This window comes from Equus asinus, chromosome 4 (genome assembly GCF_041296235.1).
Source record: "Equus asinus isolate D_3611 breed Donkey chromosome 4, EquAss-T2T_v2, whole genome shotgun sequence".
NCBI classification, from domain to species: domain Eukaryota; kingdom Metazoa; phylum Chordata; class Mammalia; order Perissodactyla; family Equidae; genus Equus; species Equus asinus.
The window spans coordinates 117,216,363-117,235,846 of NC_091793.1; the positions used below are offsets into that span (position 1 = coordinate 117,216,363).

The following is a 19,484-nucleotide window of genomic DNA, read 5'->3' on the forward strand; positions in this document are numbered from 1 at the left end:
TTTCATATGTATTCTTTCCTACTTCATTTTGAGAATTCTTGTTGCAACAGATATTTCAGAATATAAGAATATACTTGCTAGGCATTTTATATTTAGAAGCTCTTTAAAAATACCCATTTTAATAGAAAGAGAATAAAACTAACAGATATAAGAAAACTGCAATGATCTATTAATCCCACATCTTGAATATAACATACTGAAGTTCTGTAAACAGCTATTTTTATTTAAAAATGAATAATATTCCAATAGTTTGGAATCTGCCTTTTTTCACTCAATATCATAAATCTCTCCTTTTCAAGAAATAGACAACCAATTTCAATAAATATACTTCTACAACAACAGTTTCAATCGTCAGGATAGATTTATTCCAACATTTGGGTTCTCAATTTTTTGTTATTATAAACAAATTTATAACTAAATCAAGACTAGACTCTTTTATCAAATCAAAGTAATTAAAGTGGAAGGCAAACTTCCAAAGGTAGCTAAGTTTTCATTCGGTGCAGTGCAAGGTTATTTAATAAAGGAGTATGGTTTGTTAACCACTACCTTTTATTTAATCATGGTCACAAACTAGCTTTTATGTTTATTGTTCACTTCTTTTCCAGTTTTTCTATCTATTTTTTGTTAGAAACTTTTTGATTCTTTATATCACTGTAATTCACTTCCTTCCAGACTTGGCAAAAACTGGATTATTTCTTGGGCCTATTTTGACTTTCACATAAGCGTTTACGCTTACGGGAGTATATCTGGGTGGATTTTATGCAGAAGGTGGAACAGCTCTGTGGATACGTCATGTCTAATGGGAAATCTAGAGATTGGGGTGGATACTGTAACTACTAAAATAAAAATGTCTTTTAATAACAAAGGTACATCCTTTTTTATACATGTCGCTTGTATGTTGAACTGTCACTCAAATGTACTTAACTTCATTGGACAAGGTACAAGGCTTGCCAATTTCCAAATCCTGTCAATTCTAAATTCCTGGTGGTCATTCTGAAGCTGCAATTATTTAAAACACAATATAATTTTATTTTAAATATAGCTAACTTTGTTCTAATACGCTTTCCTCAGCCCCAAATACATTTACCTTTTAAGTCTTAAAAATGACCTTTCTGGTAGGAACAAAAGAAATTTAGCCACTCCCCACTGTGAGGAGACTCTAACCATTTCTCACAATATAGGACCTAGAGAAAGCCCTGAATGTGTGTGCCAAGCCTGCAGGTAGGGGGTGGGGAGCTGCTGGAGAAGGAAGGAGAGACACAAGTGAAGGGAAAGGGTATTTAGCTTCTGTCTTCCAAGACTCCAGATTATTTCAGAATAAGGAAGTCATATTTTTTGTTTTAATCAAAGATTTTAGAAAATACCATCAGAAAAAATTTAAAGTTTCACCAAAAATTATTTGAACAAAGATGCAGAATTCATCAGATTATGTTATAGAGACCAGTATGACTTAATTATCCCTAGATTTTATGAACAAACTTTATTGAGAGAAACCAAACTTATTGTCCAAAGTGATAACATATCAAAGAAATACATATCAAAATCTGCTGCCATTAATTATAGTTTTTAACATTTTTATTGCATTTACAATGTGTGGAACATTATAAGGATTTACAGTAGAAGCCAAATATCCCAGCCCTTAGAAATCGAATAGGAAAGATTGGATGAACCATACATAAATACTTTTGAACACGAGCATTGGAAACATACACGATTATAATTTTACAGGCTAATACAGTAACTGCTACATGTAACAGAACAGGCAGGAAAGGTAAAACACAGTGGTTAAGAAAGTCACTAGGGTGTGAAATAACTGTAGCTGGGTGGTACTGGATAAAGAGACAACACTGAAAATATGATTTTTAAAGGCAAAAACATCCTGCAAAAACATAGCTATCTCCTATGCACAACTGTGAGGTAGAATTCTTCCCACCCCGTTTTCTGGTTTCTTGACCACCATTTGGGGGACTTCCCTGTCCAGATGGTCCTCTCTCACACTGCTGTACCTGGGACTAACTAGTGGTATGTTTCTTACTATCCCTCCTACCCCCATTGAAGAAAGTCTTTAATGTTTAATTATCATTCTTATTTTACCTGCTGAAAACGGGTGGCAAAAGTTAGTAACATAGACAAACCAGTGCCGTTTCTTCTAGCTAATCTATCACCAGCCTTGGGTAAGTGCTTTCATCTTTCAAGGAGTGAAAATAATGCAAAAATTTCAGACATAGGAACCCCTCTGGGAGCTGTTTTGGGCAGACAGGTATTTGCCTCCCTCAAATAACACCAACTGCCTACTGTGAACAATGCCATTTCTATCCCAGACCCACTTCTAATATTTCAAATATGGATCACAAAAATAGTTCACAGCTTTCTACACATCCAAAATATAGTGAAAATCCAAGACACAGTACAACCACATTGGAAAAAGGTACTTCAGTTTCTTTTAAAACTACCCTATGACACAGAAATTCTAATCCTAGGTATTCACCCAAGAGAAATGAAAGGCTATGTTCACATAAGACTTATGTTAAGAATAATCAAGGCAGCTTTATTTATAATTGCCAATACTGGAAACAGCTCATGTATTCACAAATAGGAAAACAGATAAATTACAAAGTCATCATACGATGGAATACTACTCAGGAATAAAAAGGAGTCAACTACTACTACACCCAACAACACGGATAAATCTCCAAAACATGGTAAGGGAAGGCTTCTAGAAAGAGGACATGCTGTGTGACTATTTACACAAAAATCTAGAACAGACAAATCTGATTTATAGTAGGAAAAAAATAGTGGTTGCTTTTAGGGGATGGTGTGAAGACAAGGATGGACTGGAAAGGGCCATGTGGAAATTTTCTGATAACGTTTTATGTTTTGATAGCACCTTACACATTTGCCAAAACTCAGGGGATGCATACTTAAGCCCTATGCATTTCACTGTATGCTAATTTTACATAAAAGGAAAAATGTAAGCAAACGTTGAACTCTAGTTTATGCTGAAGTATTTGGCAGGAGGTGTATCGATGTCTATAATTTAAAATGTACCAAAAACTAATCTGCATCAATGAATTGATGGACATGTGATAACAAAAGCATAGTTAATGGTAGCATCTGGGTGGTGAGTACATTGTAAAACTTTATATTTTTATGTTTGAAAGTTTTTACTAAAAATTATTGGGGGAAAGAATCCAGCGTGTAATGCTTACCAAATAATGCCGCTGAGAACTTCATTGCCGATCTCATAGCAACATAAACACCAAATTCTTCTAATCAGTGTCAATTTAGAAACTTAAGAACGTGTGAAAGGAGATTCCTGAGTGTGAGGTGAGCAACCAGTTCTCCAATCTATTCTAGCTCAAAACTGTCAAAGTGACTTTACAATCCTCTCATGCCTTAAAAAAAACACAATGCATATACTGCTGGTGTATTCTGAGCAAATTTGTTGGCTGTGTAGCCTAATGTAAGAAGTAAGATGAAGAAACATTTTTAAGAGGGAAACTAAGCATAGAAATTGTTTTTACTCTGACTTCTAAACTGAAAAAGAACCAGGGAAACTAATAGAGATGCTTAGGACCAAAACACAATGTGAGGCTTGATTATAGCAAATGGGCCCCTGCGGTCTGAAGGGAAGGACATCTGAATCCTCCTCCTGTCTTTCTCTGAGGGATGCACCTAGGGACACCCTAAAGAGATGGCATTTGACTTGGAAATACTAAGATGACTCCTTGAGATTCACTAAGAATGGCTTCAGACTTCAATAGCCTTTTGTCAGAAACAGTTTTCCACATGCCTGACTTAAAATCTGTAACACCACTGCTCTTAATATGTAGCAGTTGGCAACTATTTTTAGTTATTTGCTAAGAAATCTTCTATTATTATATATAGGTATTATATGTATTGCTGCACACAAGTTCTTAAACAAAAATAATCTTGATTCTTGTAAAAACGTGCTCACTGCTTTCAAAATACTTAACCTTGGTCCTGGCTTTCCTTTGATCTCTAAGGTCTTCATGTTCTAGTATTGGCTCTGCTTTTTCTTGAAGCACACAGACTAGCGTTGTCCAAGTTTGCTTTAACATATTAGTCATGCTATTCGGTGTCATATCCATAACCTTTTTCAGTCTTAAACATTCCCCTGAATTTATGCTTCTTCATGGAGCATCTTTAGTTCTGTCACTCCGTATTACAGGACCAGTCTTTTCTGTTACTGTCACTGTCCAAGCTTACGAAGACTGCTTTCTTCCCAACAGCACTAAGCAGAGTCACAAGTCATGTCTTTTACCTCATTCCTAGGACACTTTATAAATATCTTAACAGACTTGTGCTCTTGTTGCTACAGGTTGGTGCTGACTCACTAAGACCTGAGTATGACTTTCTTTTACCTACTTTCTTACTTACTAATGGAATTGTGTCATGCCTTGTCAACCCTGAAGCAGATGATGCTCCTCACTTGTCTTCCATCTTGCTGGCCTATCGTCCTACCATAACAGTTCATTTATCAGATTTAAAAGTCTTATTTACTGATGAGCTCACCTTCTCCACCCTCAGTATTTTCAGTCCGTAATTCTGAATGAAGGGGATGGAGCTTAGGGTGGTGAGCATAAACAATGTGCCATATCCCCCAGACCCCATGCGTATCCTCTGAGACACGAGTAGGATTAAAGAATGCTCTGTTCTCTATTCTGAAAGGATAACTATAGTAATAATACCTTCCACTCTGGATAACATTTTAATTTTCAACACTTTTTTTTAACAGGATTGTATTTCATTCTTAAAAGTTGATATGATTTCTCTGTTTTACAAACCCAGAGAAGATAAGTGATTTTTACCAGCCAGTAGATGGCAAAGCCAGGTTTTGAAGTCAGATATTCAAACTCCAAACTCTTTCCATTATATTCACTACAATTCTTATATTGGCTTTTATGATCTTTTATCTACTATTCTTGCCATTATTTATGATTCTAACCTAGACTTTTCATAGCATACACTGAAGTCAGATAATGGCAGGTGTTAAATCTTCATTTTGCTTCATCAAGGTATTTATTGCTCTACATATCAGAAGAGTATTTTCTACTCCCAAGACAAGCTTTTTATTTTGAGAACTGAATGTCAACAATGGTAAGTTTGCCAATTAGGAAACTGTCCAGCTATGTTCCAGCCCATCTTTTTAACTCTAGAAAATATTCCCTTTGCAGGTTTAAGGAAAGACACCCCAATGACACAACTCTTGTCACTGATGATACTGATCTTAGTTTCCTGTACCATTTCCAACAGGCTCAAGATGTGGAGGACTTTAGCAACCAGGGGATGTTTAGTTTTTAGTAGCCATAGTACTTTACTATGGTTCTATGAGGATGGGAAAAATACACAGTAATATCCAATGTCTCTGGCAAGGAACTTACAATGTAGTAGAGAATGCTGAATTCTTTCTCCAAATGTAGACTGTACAGTGATACAGGGTCAGCTAATCTCACAATCATGCCACCGGTTACAATGGGTTTAGATCAGAGAGCATGGTTTGCTCAGCACTGCCAGAAAAGTGTCACGTTCATATCAAGGAGTATGTGACTAAAACTAATAATAGTAAACTAAATACCACACCATATGTCAACTGATGGGGTCATGAAACAAACAACAAACATGTTAATACGAGGCAACACTTTGGAACACTGGCCAATTTAAACGCCTACAAAGTAAGAGAAATATCCAACCTTCTACACAGCAATGAAGCCTAGACCTGCCATTAACATCCCAGCTGGCAGGCTGAGCAGTTTCATCATCACCACCAATGAGTCATCCTATTAGAATAAGGTCACCAACAATGAAGACTTGGAATAAAGCCAATTGTATCTGAAATGAAGTTATCATCCTTGCATCATAACTCTGCCGGGTTAGACATATGTGAAGAACAGATGCTCAAACTGCCATCATACATTGAGCTTACAAAGGAACAAATACACAATAAGAAGGCAAAAGAAAAAAGTAAATCCTCCAAACCAACAGAACAAAATGAAACTAGCCCAATTAACACTTCAATAATTCCCTGAGATGGGCTAAAGTAATGTGGAAAGTTGTGGCATACACCAATTGGAAATGATAGTTCTTTCTCCGTTACATTTGCAGGCCAATGTTAATTTATGATGTACAAACAGTTTGTGGCTTGCAAACAGACTGCAGTCACTTCCTTAACATGTATTCTAAGCGAACTACAACCCTATGAAAAAAAATCACATTAGAGCGTTGTTGGGTTTTCACTCACAACTGTATGTGTGTATACAGATATACACATAGAAAGTAGCAGCAAATTTACAAATAAAGAGCAACAATATTTATTAAAAGCATATTCAGCGTCATCTGAAATACTCAAATTACAAATAACATTTCCAGATACTATCTTATTTTACTCTTGCTGTAGGCAGGATAGCTTAAGGCATATAAAAATTAACTCATTTGACAATAAGTAGGTGAATTGATGGTAGAATTGAATCTCATTACTTATAATCTAGTTAGTTTCTAGCAAAGTCTTAATAGAAGCATTCTAACTACTCTGAAATTCAGTAGAAGAAATAGATATTGAGTATAACTAAATATCTAAATTAGGTAATATTTAAGTATCCAAAATACCAAATGATTTCCTTATGAGTAGATTCATTTATAATTTAATTCACTCCTAACTTTAGGAAATATGTTAGAAACACACTTCAGACTACAATATAAGAGGGATTATTACTGATGCTACCATAGACCATTCACATACACGGGAAGTGAACAACTACTATGCATGAGCAAAGGACTGGGAACAAAAGTCCCAGGAGATTCCTTCCCTTGAAAGAGCTTACAATGTAGCAGGTACAGACATAAACAATTGTAGCATGTGGTTAGTTAGCACCATCAGGAAGACCGCAACAAAGAATCATGAAGGTTCACTCATAGAAATTAAGCCCTAAAAGACTGAATTATCAGATAATACAGAACTTTCTGGATGTTCTCAGAAGCAGTGGCAGCATAAGACAAGAGGGAGCAGTTGAATCTTGCCGCCAGATTTTCTGGCATGTCTGACTAGAAAAAAAGGCTGCACCTTTAACCAAAATTGCCACAAGAGAAAGGTGAAAACTATGATGAATAACTTCATCTAGGTTGAAATGTCAAGCAGTAGGTAGTTCAAAGTACAGGTTTAGAATTTTGGACCAGATACATAACACAGAACATTGGGATAAAATAGAAACCCTAAGAATGAGATACTTCCAGAAGCATTCTGAAGAAGGAAATCTGAGAGAACACATTCTAGTAGACATATTTTAAATAAGAGTCATGTGACTGTACTCACAGTTATGGCAGAGGACAACATCTTCAAGGGAGGAGACACTGTCCAGGAAACAGCATAAAAGATTGAGACTGCTCAATGGTGTACGTGTTGCAGAGACAGAAGGACAAGGGGTGCAGACTGAGAAAAAAATCACTCAGTTCAGTAACTGGAAGCCCACTGAGAACAGTTTTGCTCTAGCGCTGTGTAACAGCAGACTGCAAGACACTGAGCAGCGAGCAGTGAGGATGCGGGGCAATGGAGGGGGATTTCTACAGGAAGTCTGGCAGTGAAGGAGGCTGAAGAGACCCGCAGGTTCAGAAGGAGTTTTTTGCATTGGAGGATACATAAGCATTTTTGTAGACCATGAAAAGGAACCAGCATACAATTCTTTGCATAATTTTGTATTGATCACAGACTAAAAAACTATTTCTAATCTTTTTCAAAAACATTTTCTGAAATAAAAATTAGCACAAAAATGAAATATGTACTTTACAATTTAAACTTAATATAAACTTAAAAGCATTAGCATTTTATAAACTTTATTTCTAAAAGAGTTGTACAGTTTTTGTTATTAGACTACTTGAGAATTTTGCTTCTAGTGTATCATGAGAAATTAAATTTTATTAACAGCTGCTATTTTAGTTCCAGAAAGATTACTCTGACATAAAGGATTACACTTATTATGTATACCTCCTTTCCCAGCCCTCCTCCCCTAAAGACAAAGTATCTTCAGGATAGTTAATAATTTGGATAATATTTTTCAAGTTGAAGAAGAGAAAAAATTAGAAATAGTATTCCACTATTCATAGGTTCTTAAAGATCTAAATTGTTCTTCACAATTGTTTTTCATGATAAAACATGCTTATTTATTATATACACATGCTTACATATGAATATCCTGACTAAAACACATGCAACCCACATGACAAAAACAAATATTAAACCATTCTCACAATCCTAAGAATGCCCTTTTAAACAAGGCACTCACGTTTAAAAATAGGATATAACCACCAAATTAAATAAGATGTTTAAAAGAAGCCTTTTATTAAGCACGAACAACTTTTAATACATTATCAATACAAATAGGAAAATGTCTTTTAATGAATATGATATATCAAAGATCTGAAGGTTTTCTTCGTATTGACACAATAAAAATAATCCATTCTGAGGAAAAATCACAAAGTAAAATTTTAAGGACACCACTGTCACTGTCTACTAACAACAGTTTAACTACAGCCTAAGTTCACGACATCACCTGGGGAGGAAGGGCAACCATTTTCCATAGAGAGAATCCCTAAACTCTTATTAGCACCATTCAAAGCTTATTAGCAGTTGTTCATCTACCAACTGACAGGTCAGGTAAAGCTTTAAAGCAAGTTTTCAGTGCAATGATTACAGTTCCTTCTTTTAAGATACTTGGAGTCTATGTTCTCAAAGCGTGTTAAATAATTATGCCTTGCTAGTTGCATGATGTTAACATGTAGAGAGAAATGTGTAATGGAAAGAAATGAGGCTTATTCTGGCTGTGAAATGTATCTTAACGTATTGTGCTAATGCGGTAGTGTGCCGACGCCATGCGGGATTATGAACTGCAGATCTGTGGGAAGCTGGTAGCTATTAGCTCTCTGCAGTCATCATTTCAGGATGTCGCAGCTGCTGCCTTTTGAGACTAACTAGTTTCATCCTGTCTCTGATGTGTTCTGCAGTAGAAGCCATGTCACTTGGACTCCCAAAATATTGTTCAGTTCTAAAAGTCAAAACAAACAGAAAAACCCCAATCAGATTAATACAAATCCATTGCCTGTAGTGAATGCAAAACGAAGCAAAAATTACCATAAAAATTATCTATGTGACATTGCATTAGTTCCTTGGTAGACCATATCATTTATCTTTGAGTAGTAATTCAATAGGAGAAACATTTTTTTTAAATGGCATAAAATACATTAAGACATGTTGAGAAAAATACATTAATGGTATAAATTTCATATCATGCGTACTTATGATAATCTCAATAAACCAAAGAATGAAATCAAACAATGCAACAATAAACAAAACAACGTAACACTGGAGATATTCTGGTTTTCAGTTTTGGGTCCATAAGGATACGCAAATATAAAATTTGTTTGTGTACTTCACTGCTAAGGGCTATGTACACCAACTGTCTAATACAGCTGGCAAGTAAAATATCTATTTAATGTTAAGGCATCATTTGGGACATTAACAAAATCATTTCATTTTATCCTACTTGCAAAGATACCATACTCAGAGTCACAAAATCTTAGAGCTGGAAGAGTTCTTGGAAATTATCTGGGTAAGCAATTCATTTTTTAGATCAGAAAACTAAGGCCTATAAATAACTTCACCAAGATCACAGAGCAGAAAAACCAGAATTTGAACCGGGGTCTTCAAGCAGTGAATCCAGGGAGATCAGCTAATTTATTTGCCCAGGAGAATGTTACAAAAGATGAATGTGAATAAGTTTACTGTCAAACAAACTTACATAGCATAAAGAGATTATCATATAAAATGGAATAACATAATTCCAAATACTAAAGGCGGTGGTTGTGAAATTTGGATATAGAGTGCTAACTTACTCTTTTATCTTAAGATGAGGAAATGACACAGGGACTATTGTGGAACACAGGAGAAGAAGCCAGCAAAAACACAAGGGAAGATGCTGCTGGGCTGACCGAGTAGAATGGGAGACTGTGACAACTGGCTGCAAAATGTAGACCGGGGGGTTGGGGGAGTGTCCTGGAATGGAACAACCATAAGCGGCCCTCTAATATTGTTACTAGCTGAATTTATAAATTTTTGGATTTTATTCTCTTTTATACATTGCAGGTGTATAACATGACTATAGGCTACTTCTGCTTGTTCAAGTTTAGGTATGACTAGAGATTATCTAAGCATAGACTATGAATAATATCCTTTCAAGGAAATAAAATTATGTCTTTTCGATATTAATTCCAAATAATCATTTTAAGTTCATGACACAGTAGTAGTGGCACTTACTATGTCAGATTTGTTTTAAGTAGTTTACATAGATTTAGCTCATGTAATTCCCCCATCCCCATAACCTGAGGAGTTATGAAGACCATATCCCTATTTTAAGATGAGGGAACTGAGGCACAGAGAGGTTAAGTGGCTTACCCAAGGTGTTACAGCTAGTAAGTGGTGGAGCTGAGATTTAAACCCAAGAAATCTGGTTCCAGACTCCACAATCCTACCCACTACACCATACTGCAAGGTAAGGACAGTTGTATTCAATGCTCTGGCTTCTCTACTGTTTGAATTAAACATCCTCTGGATTACCTCTCAATTATTTTCACCAAGAAGGTCTGGATCCTCAGGAGTAAAGCCCCTTGAGATTCATTTACTTATTTATTTACATGAGATTATTTCTTATTTTATCATCAACTAATTGAAAAGGAAAGGAATGTGGGAAGGACCCCATCACTTTACAAATAGAGAAATGAGGATTTCAAATAGCACAGTGCAAAGAGAACAGGTATGGAGCCAGACAGACCTGAGACTATCCTAATTCCACTCAGAAACTGTGAATTCCTGAGCATCTTACTGAATCTTTCTGAGCTTCAGTTTCTTCAGCAGTACATGAGAAAATAATTATACTGGCCTAACACTCTTTGGTCAAAAATAATGAAGGTGAGGTGTCTAACTTGGTGCTTGGTATATATTATGAGCTTACTAAACTAAACATGTGCCCCTTCCCCTCCCCTGCCCTTTCCTGAACGAAGCCCAAAGTCACCCTACTCCCTATCATCACAGCCAAGGCCAGAACCCAGGATGTCAGCCTAGTCAATGATCTTTCTTCTACAATAAGCTGTCAAGAAGTAACATGTTTGACAGCAGCAAGTACCAACTGCTACTGTTCTTAAAAGCTGAGTTTTTATCTCTTTTTATTTTAAACCAATTTATTGTAGGAATTGTGGACCAAAGCTAATTTACTTAGCTTTTTAAAAAGCAGATTTTCCTCCCGTAATGATTTCACTTTAAGACCTCATTGATAAAAGACAGAATTATAAGAACATGCACCATACCCATCAGGATAAACTACAGGAACAGTTAATCTATCCAAAAGTGATTTTCCAACTGCTTCAATTTCATCAAATTGCTCCTCATCATTAATAGCTTCAGGCTCTTCTGGACAGTCTTGCAAAATCTGCAACAAAGAAAAGGGCAGCATCAATCAAGACACTGAAAGGGAATCAAGCTCATGCAAATTTAGTAGACTGAAAGTGCTTTTGTTTTGTTCTTAGGATCTTCATGTACACCAATATACAAAAGTGACCTATTACAGGCAAGGCTGGCTCAAGCAATTCAAACAAAATGAAATACATAATCCCTACTAATAATATATAATTGGAGTTTTAAAAAGTCTACAGTGATTTTCAAGAAAAAATAACAGTAGACTACTATTCGGAAAGGAAGTTCAAACTGTGCTTAAGAAGTATGCTTTCATTCATAAAGTAACTATTTATTAAACACTTACTATGTATTTATTTAGCAAGTTGGGATGCGAATGAAATACAGATTTTGACCTCAAGGAGTTTACAGACTTCAAATATGAAAGAAGATATAAATACAAAACAACACATACTCAGAGTACAAACACATAACTGATGTGAGGACCTAGCTGGACACTTTATAGTTATTTAAAAAACTGATCTGTTGACTCGAATTAACTGATGTAAACTGATAAGGCTATAATTCAAATATAGTAAGTTCTACAGTCTTTCCTAAGATATTTTTTTCCCTTAACTATTACCATTTAAATTTAACTACAAAAGAAAAGAAAGGGGAAAAATGCTATAATTTTTAATAGTTAAGTCTACAGGTATTGACTGGCACTAGTCAATACAGGAGCCACATGTGGCTAGTGAGCACCTGAAACACAGCTAGTCCAAACTAAGATGTGCTCTAAGTCTAAGATACACACCAGATTAAAAAATAATAACAAAAAAATAATAAATTTAACTACAAGAAAAAAAAAAGCAAAATTTGGGGGATGGAGAAGAAAAAGGAGTATTTATTTTTGCAACTTTTTTTACATTATACTTTACTTATCCAATCATGCTTATTTCAGCATTGCTCATAAAGGATATTTTATACTCTAAGATTCTAGATTCAGTTTAAATATTTTCTCAATCATCATACTATACAATTTGCGTATAGTTCTGGTTATATTTATGCTTACTGATATGAAACAGAACACAGTCAAGAGGAAAATAAAATCTGATAATAAAATGCTTTACATAAGTTTGCACAGTAAAATAACCTATAATCGAGTTTATTATAAGCATGATAAAGACCACATAGCAGAAAAAATAGGAACATCAACTTTCCATAAAAATACTCTCAACCGTATTTATTTTACATGACCTCTTATAGAGGTCTAGATTTTTAAATGTCCTTGTAGCCACATTTTAAAAGCAGTATCCTAAAAAGTTGTCGGTGGTGTGAGAGATCTGGCCAGTGGTCACCTCCGTACAGGAGGGAGGGGCAGCAGGTGCAGTGTGACTAAAAGGGGGTGGGGAGCTTGTGAGGTTAGTAACGTTCTGTTGTTTGACCAGTGCACTGATTACACAGGCATGTTCGCTTTGTGAAAATTCATTGAGCAGAACATTTATGATCTGTGTACTTTTCTAAGTTAATATTATACTTCAATAAAAGTTTTTCATTAAAACAATCAGTAGATAAACAAGTTAAGCCATTTTGTATACTTTCATTTATCATCATCAGGCCCATTTTAAACTAAGACAGTGACCCACAGAGTTCAGAGATCAGCTCAGAAAGAGTTAACTGTGGATCTTTCCCAACAGATGTACTGCATAACACAGACAGAAAGTGCTTGATTCCTGAGGTTCCTGGCCACATCTCTTTTGTTCTCCACGCTAGGTTATCACATTTACATCTCAGGTTTCTCATAACTTAAATAGTATTGAACATGCCCTACATATAAACTCTCACTGTAAGAGATCAAAACAAAGTTAACTACGTAATAAAGCTTCTCTTCAGAGTGGAAATGTAAGGCTTAGGTGCTATAAATTTTCATTGTGCAGAGCTAAGAAAAAGGTTCTATTGAAAATTTGCCCAAATAACACTGCATGTTTCATTTTTGGTTTCTGAGACTAATGAATTCATTAAATAATAAATTCTAGAAAGAATCTTTAAAGACAACACATGAGAAAAGAGTTTTGTTTTTATCTTTCTTCTCATTGTTTCAGTTTGACAGTCTCTACTTTAAATATTAAAAAATTACAAAGTGCCCTTTTAAAAAATTCAGGAAAATTAGCAGTAGTTGCCAAAGCAAAGCTTCCTTTCCTGGTATAATGAGATGGGAGTTACAACACCCTGAAGAACAAAGAGCACACTCTGGGCATCAGGTCTGGCGAGGAGAGCAGCACTGCTGAGAGAGGACTCCTGGATGGTTCTGGATTTCTCCAACCTCAGGACTCCAGCACTGGTGTGGATTACTAAGAGAATTTGAATGAACTCTCTAAGATAATATATTAAATGCAAACAAACTTTAAACAATGGAATTAACGTAAATTTGAAAAAAAACCCAGACTGATCACAGAATTACATTATAAAATTAACACATTTTGAACATACACAATAAAACTATTGAGACTACACTTTAAAAAAAGCAAACCTTTTCGGCATTTGAGTGGAATGCAATAGCCATTTCCAGCCTGTGCACCCTCTCTTCAGATGCTACTGTAAACTGTTTCCACACTCTGTTCAGTCGAGGAAGCGTCTCCCCGGAGGACCGAGAGGTACAGCGCAAAGACTGGCACAAGACAACCGTGGCCTGTAGCAACTGCCTTCCATAGTCATAAGTGCTCTAAAAAAGAAAAAGTAAACTTGAAATTATAATTAAAGAGTTCTGAGAAGAGGGACAGGAAAGTGTATAGGAGGAATGTGGTTGCAATTAAGTAACACTACTAGAAACCAATACTGAATGACTCCGCTGGCACTTATTACTACAAATTATCTGCATGTATAAATAATGAAGGAGAAGCAATACTTTTCTTGAATTTTTAGTGAGTCTCCTTCTTGTTACGCTTCCCTCTCTCACGGTTTTCCCTATCTCAGTCTGCCCAATTCCACCAGCCAAAAAGAATGTTTGCTCACTGAATCAAAACAAGTGGGTGAAAATGGGCACTTTATATTCCACATGAGAAACCACAACTGTTACACTGTGAACTCAATTATTAGGGAAATAAATTAAGATACTTTTCATATGCAAAAAAAGTCTGTATGGTTACACTAACACTGGTGAGATGCAGAAACTGGGGGTCCTAATTTCTATATAATTAACGTATAATTCACGTTAACTTTTGTGAACAGTTGGAATGCCTAAAAAATGCCATAACATATAACATAAATCAGAGAGAGCACACAGACCTTGTATTCAGGGAAACATAAACCCTCTCAAGTTTATGCAGGCTAGTTTTGATGCAGAGCTGACATTTTCTTAGTTCTGTGATATTTCTGGAATAACATAACTAACCTTCTTGGACTTGGAGGGTTAAGTTACATTATAATCATGCAGAAAGCTATTCAAACACTGAGCTTGTAGAAAAGGAAGATAACCAGTTCTGCACCTGTGCAACATCAACAAATTTTCTATGCTTTTCCAGTAAAACTTTCGTCTCCTGAGCATCATCGCCCAATCTGATGTGGGTCTTAAGCAGAGCATCCAGAAGTTCACTTAGCCATTCTACTGCCTAAATGAAAATAAGTAACAGTGAAGCTGGATCCATAACTCTTTACTTATCATATCAAAACATCATATTTGTAAAAAGAAAGATTGTTATCATACAATTAATTAATCCATCAATTATACCCTAAGTCCTTAATAGCTTATTTCATTCAATACCAAGCTACATGAATTAATGACCACTCCACCCCCTTAAAACTTTTAAACTCTAAAGACCTGTTAAAGAGAAGCACTCTTTTAAAATTAATATCACGATTTATATTAATAGAAGATCATGTTTATGTAATATAGATCTTATTGGAATCTCATTACAGATTTATGTTACTATTTAAAAATCATAAATTTCCTCTATGTCAAGCTGAAACAATGTTCTCTAATGCTAAATACACAAAGAGAGGAAACTGTTTATCGGGTTGAAAAACCTTCTTGTGGGTTAAAAAGAAATGTGCTACACCACTCTTTATCTTGGGATGTAACTGACAATTAAGTTAACGATAATATATAATAAATAATCCCAATTTCTAGCTCAACAGAGGATTTCATTGACAAGATAAGTCAAATGAGACCAGTAAGATAACTGGGAATACAAAACTTTCTTATTTCAACAGTATAAACTAGAACCTGACTTAATGAATTTACTTTCTTACGGCCATGAAAAGTACACTTTTGTTTACAGTTAGGTGAAGTCAATATTCTAGGAAAAGACAACTACATAATGTGCCTGATTGATCTTTACCTGGGCAGCATCTTCTTCACATTTAAATAACTGCACCATCTGAAGCATCTTTAACCTTCGCACATCTACCATGTCTTCACATCTAATAAACCCAAACATAAATTCAGGATATCATTTCAGTTTGGTTGATAACTATTACAATGTCATCATCTGGCACACATGTTGTATAGGATACTAAAATACTTAGTCCACACTAGGAAGACTGCAACTATTTTGCATTGATTTGTAAGAATTTTAAGTATATCTATATCTATGTTACATCAAAACCTCAAAATACCTGAATGATAACTGAATCAGAAACCCTCTTGAGGATAGCATGGATTCTGCAAAATACTGAAGCAAAGCATAAACACAGTAGTACACTAAAACCCAAAGAAATCTCCATTGCCAGTTAGCATTAGACGAGCTTCAAAAATAAAAATGTAGTTTCTCAAACACTAATTTAGAGGATGATGCTCCAAGGAAATTAAAAAAATTAATACTTTTCATATTACATTGCCCAGAGTAATATCTAATATTGCATTAAAAAAAAACTCCACCTAATTTTATAAGAAGAAAAAAACTCTACTGATCTCTGGGTGTAGAGAAATACAATTAAGAGTATTTTTAATTTCACCAGCAGCTGCCTGGATAACACAGAGATTAAAGTTTTAAGGGGACTCGATCTAACTCAGCTCTGGTCCAGTCCCTTCATTCCACGTCCTTTGGGTGAAAAGGGGGAAGCTCCCCGCAGACGCAAACACCACCAACAAGTGACCCAGGAGGGACTGGCTCCATGACAGCTCATGCTCTTAAAGAAGCTCAATAACAACACAGCAGTCATGGTCACAGGGCTATTTTTTATAAGGACGTCCTCAGTAAAAGCCCATAATACATTGTTAAGATGCAACTTGGTTAAAGTAATTCTACAAGGGACTGAAGGAAAGTGATGATGATTATTTCTAAAATCTGAAGCTAAAAAACAATGTAAGACTTTTTAATGAAGATGATATACACATATTCAACACATACTGTCAGGAAGTAGATAACGTGCCTGAAAAATATAAGACATGGTCTCTACTATTAAGATGGTCTCATTGTAGGAGATGAACTCAAATAAACAATATGATAAACACTACTGTGGAGTTGTGTAAAAGGTTTTATGGGGGTAGGGAAGAACAAGTGACTAACTTGCCTTAAAAATCTAAAAAGACTTCCAAGGATAAGCATCCCTGAGTCTTGAAAAATAAATAGGAATCCACTAGGTAGAAAACGAGGAAAGAAGTACCTAAAGACTCATGGAACACGGCATTCAGGAAAGTGGAAAATGTGTGGTTTTGTGGGAAAGTTACAGGGGATACAATCATGCAGGACTGGATTATGAAGGGTCTCCTTCACTATTCCAAGGAGACTGAACCTCATCTGAGAAAACAGGAAGTCACTGAGAGGGGTTTTATGCAAGGAAGTTATGTGATGAGATGTGCACTTTACAAATATTTCTCTCATGTACAACAGACTAGCAAGGAGCAAGACCAGAGGCAGTTAAGAGAGAAGATCTAGAACAGAGAACTGTTCAGGATGCAGAGACAGCAGAACTTGGACATTTGATTAGACTGTGAGGGATGAGGAAGAACAGGATTTTAGGAGAAATCCCAAGTTTGGTGGCTAATGATAACTTTGACCTAGACAGGAAATGAAAGGAGAAGAGCAAGTTTTGGGGGAGAATGATTCCAACTGGACATATTAAGTTTGAGGGGCGTATGAAGCATCCAGGTGGAGATACTCAGTAGGCAAGTGGAATGACAGGTCTAAAGCACAGGAGAGGAGTCCAGGCCAGAGCCACAACTACTCAAGTATGATCATATTAATGAAAGTCATTGAGGTAGTGAGACCGTGAAGGGGGAACACAAAGTGTGAAAAGAGAAGTCAGCCTCAGAACAAACCCTGGAAGCAGCAAAATTAGCTAGAAGACAAGAAAGCAGGGAAGAAAACAACGAAACAGTGCCAGGAGGAGGATCGTGAGGGTGTTTTCAAAGAAGACAAAGTTGTTATGGAATTTCATGAAGAAAGCAAAAGTCAGTTGTGTCTAATGCTATTCAGAGTGATCAAGCAATGTCAGGACCAAAAGCACGCCCTGGATTTTGAGCAAGATGAAGCATTTACTACATATGGCAATTACAAAGTCACTGATGACATCACTAAGAGCAAGTTCAGTGAAATGGAGAGGGTAAAAGTCAGACTGAGGAAGGTGGAGAGAGGTAGTGAGGAAGTGGTATGAGTGCAGACTAGACCTTCAAATGACTTCGCTGTCAGGAGGGAAAGCTCCAGGGCTAGAAGACAAAGAAATGGTTGAAGAGGAAGGTATATGCATGTGTGTAATTAATTTTTTTTTTAAATAGGAGACATTTAAGCATTTAAATTAGGGGGAGGGATCAGAGTAGAGAATGGGAATTGACAGTGAGGAGACATGAGGGTACATGGAAAGACTGGCTCTGATCAGAGCAGGGCTATATCATCCTTTGTGATAAGAATAAATAATGAAATGCCTAAGTTTGCAGATATGAGGGCAGATGAAACTTCTGCCTAATGATTGTTTTCTCTGTGATGCAGAGGGAGCGTTTCTGTGAGGTTTTGTTAATGACCTTAAAATTTCTAAGTGTGCCAAAATTTCATACAACTACGCTAGACTGTGTATTCTTGCACATATTAATTTAATCCTTTACTTTGCAATACTTTGCAGTTGCTATTGCAAATTGAATTTTCAAAGAATCCTTGAAATTACTAGTTCTATATCAAATGAAACCTTTTAAACATTATCTTACCCAGAGTCTACTGTATAATCCTTCTACTGTAAATATGAGAACAATGGATGTGCAACAATTTGTGAATATGAAGTTTAGATGAAGAAACAAATCAATGTAGATGACAGCTTTAATAGCAACTCTAAACCAAATGAAAGGAAAAGCAAAATTCTCCAAAAAGGGTTATCTTAAAAGACAGAAGAGTCATAGCTATGCTGAGGATATGGAATATGAAATACATCAGTGTAACTGAAATTTTTACTACTCCTTAAAAAAGGGGAAAGGTACCCATTAACTGAACACATTGTCATTATTTGTTAGTACAATTATATATGGTAATTATTACATTCACCAAACCTACTAAACACCCAATATATAACAGGTAAGAACTTTTACTTTGTATGGAAAATATAAATTATATCACTCTTTTTATTTTAATTAATATTGTCTTAGCAAAAATTAGCATTAACGATCAAACTTTGCCTTTGTTTCCTAAGCTGCATATCTTCCATCACTCCTTGTATGTGGTCCACATTTTCTTTATTTTCAATGGTTACATCTTTTCCATAGGCCCAGGATGCCTGATTGGAGATCTGATCCAGAAGACCTTGACCTTTTTCACGCAAACCTTGCAATCCTACATCTAAAAGAAAAGTTACTAGATTTAATCTCTGAAACAATGGAGGTGCTTTCCCTCCCTCAAGTAAGTCCTCTCAGCAGATACTGTACTTGGATTCCAAGTGTAACAGCTTTGTACATTTGGGATGGAGTCCTCTGAACATTTCAAGCAAAAAAATCCCTTTAAACGTGCCTCAAACTGGGGGCTCCCTATCATGCCAAATTCTCCCTAAAGAGAATTTCCAAAAGGTGACTTTCCATAGATAATAAGTACTTTTCAAAACTGAAAGCAGG

At 35.8% G+C, this 19,484-nt stretch overlaps 1 protein-coding gene across 3 annotated transcripts in view; it reads right to left on the reverse strand.

The window, feature by feature from the left end:
* Nucleotides 1–5,230: 5,230 nt before the first annotated feature.
* Nucleotides 5,231–19,484, reverse strand: part of SESTD1 (SEC14 and spectrin domain containing 1) — a 111,367-nt gene continuing 97,113 nt past the window's right edge. For 2 of the 3 annotated variants that reach the window (XM_044768635.2, XM_070508196.1), the window contains exons 13-18: nucleotides 19,056–19,215; nucleotides 15,793–15,874; nucleotides 14,941–15,063; nucleotides 13,986–14,177; nucleotides 11,371–11,492; nucleotides 5,231–9,056 (exon numbers count right to left, since the gene is read on the reverse strand). In XM_044768635.2, coding sequence (XP_044624570.1) covers nucleotides 8,927–9,056; nucleotides 11,371–11,492; nucleotides 13,986–14,177; nucleotides 14,941–15,063; nucleotides 15,793–15,874; nucleotides 19,056–19,215 — 809 coding nt within the window. In that variant the 3' untranslated portion in view covers nucleotides 5,231–8,926. Of the gene's footprint in view, nucleotides 9,057–11,370; nucleotides 11,493–13,985; nucleotides 14,178–14,846; nucleotides 15,064–15,792; nucleotides 15,875–19,055; nucleotides 19,216–19,484 lie in introns of those variants that run through there. The other variant, XM_044768636.2, reaches the window with a different exon arrangement.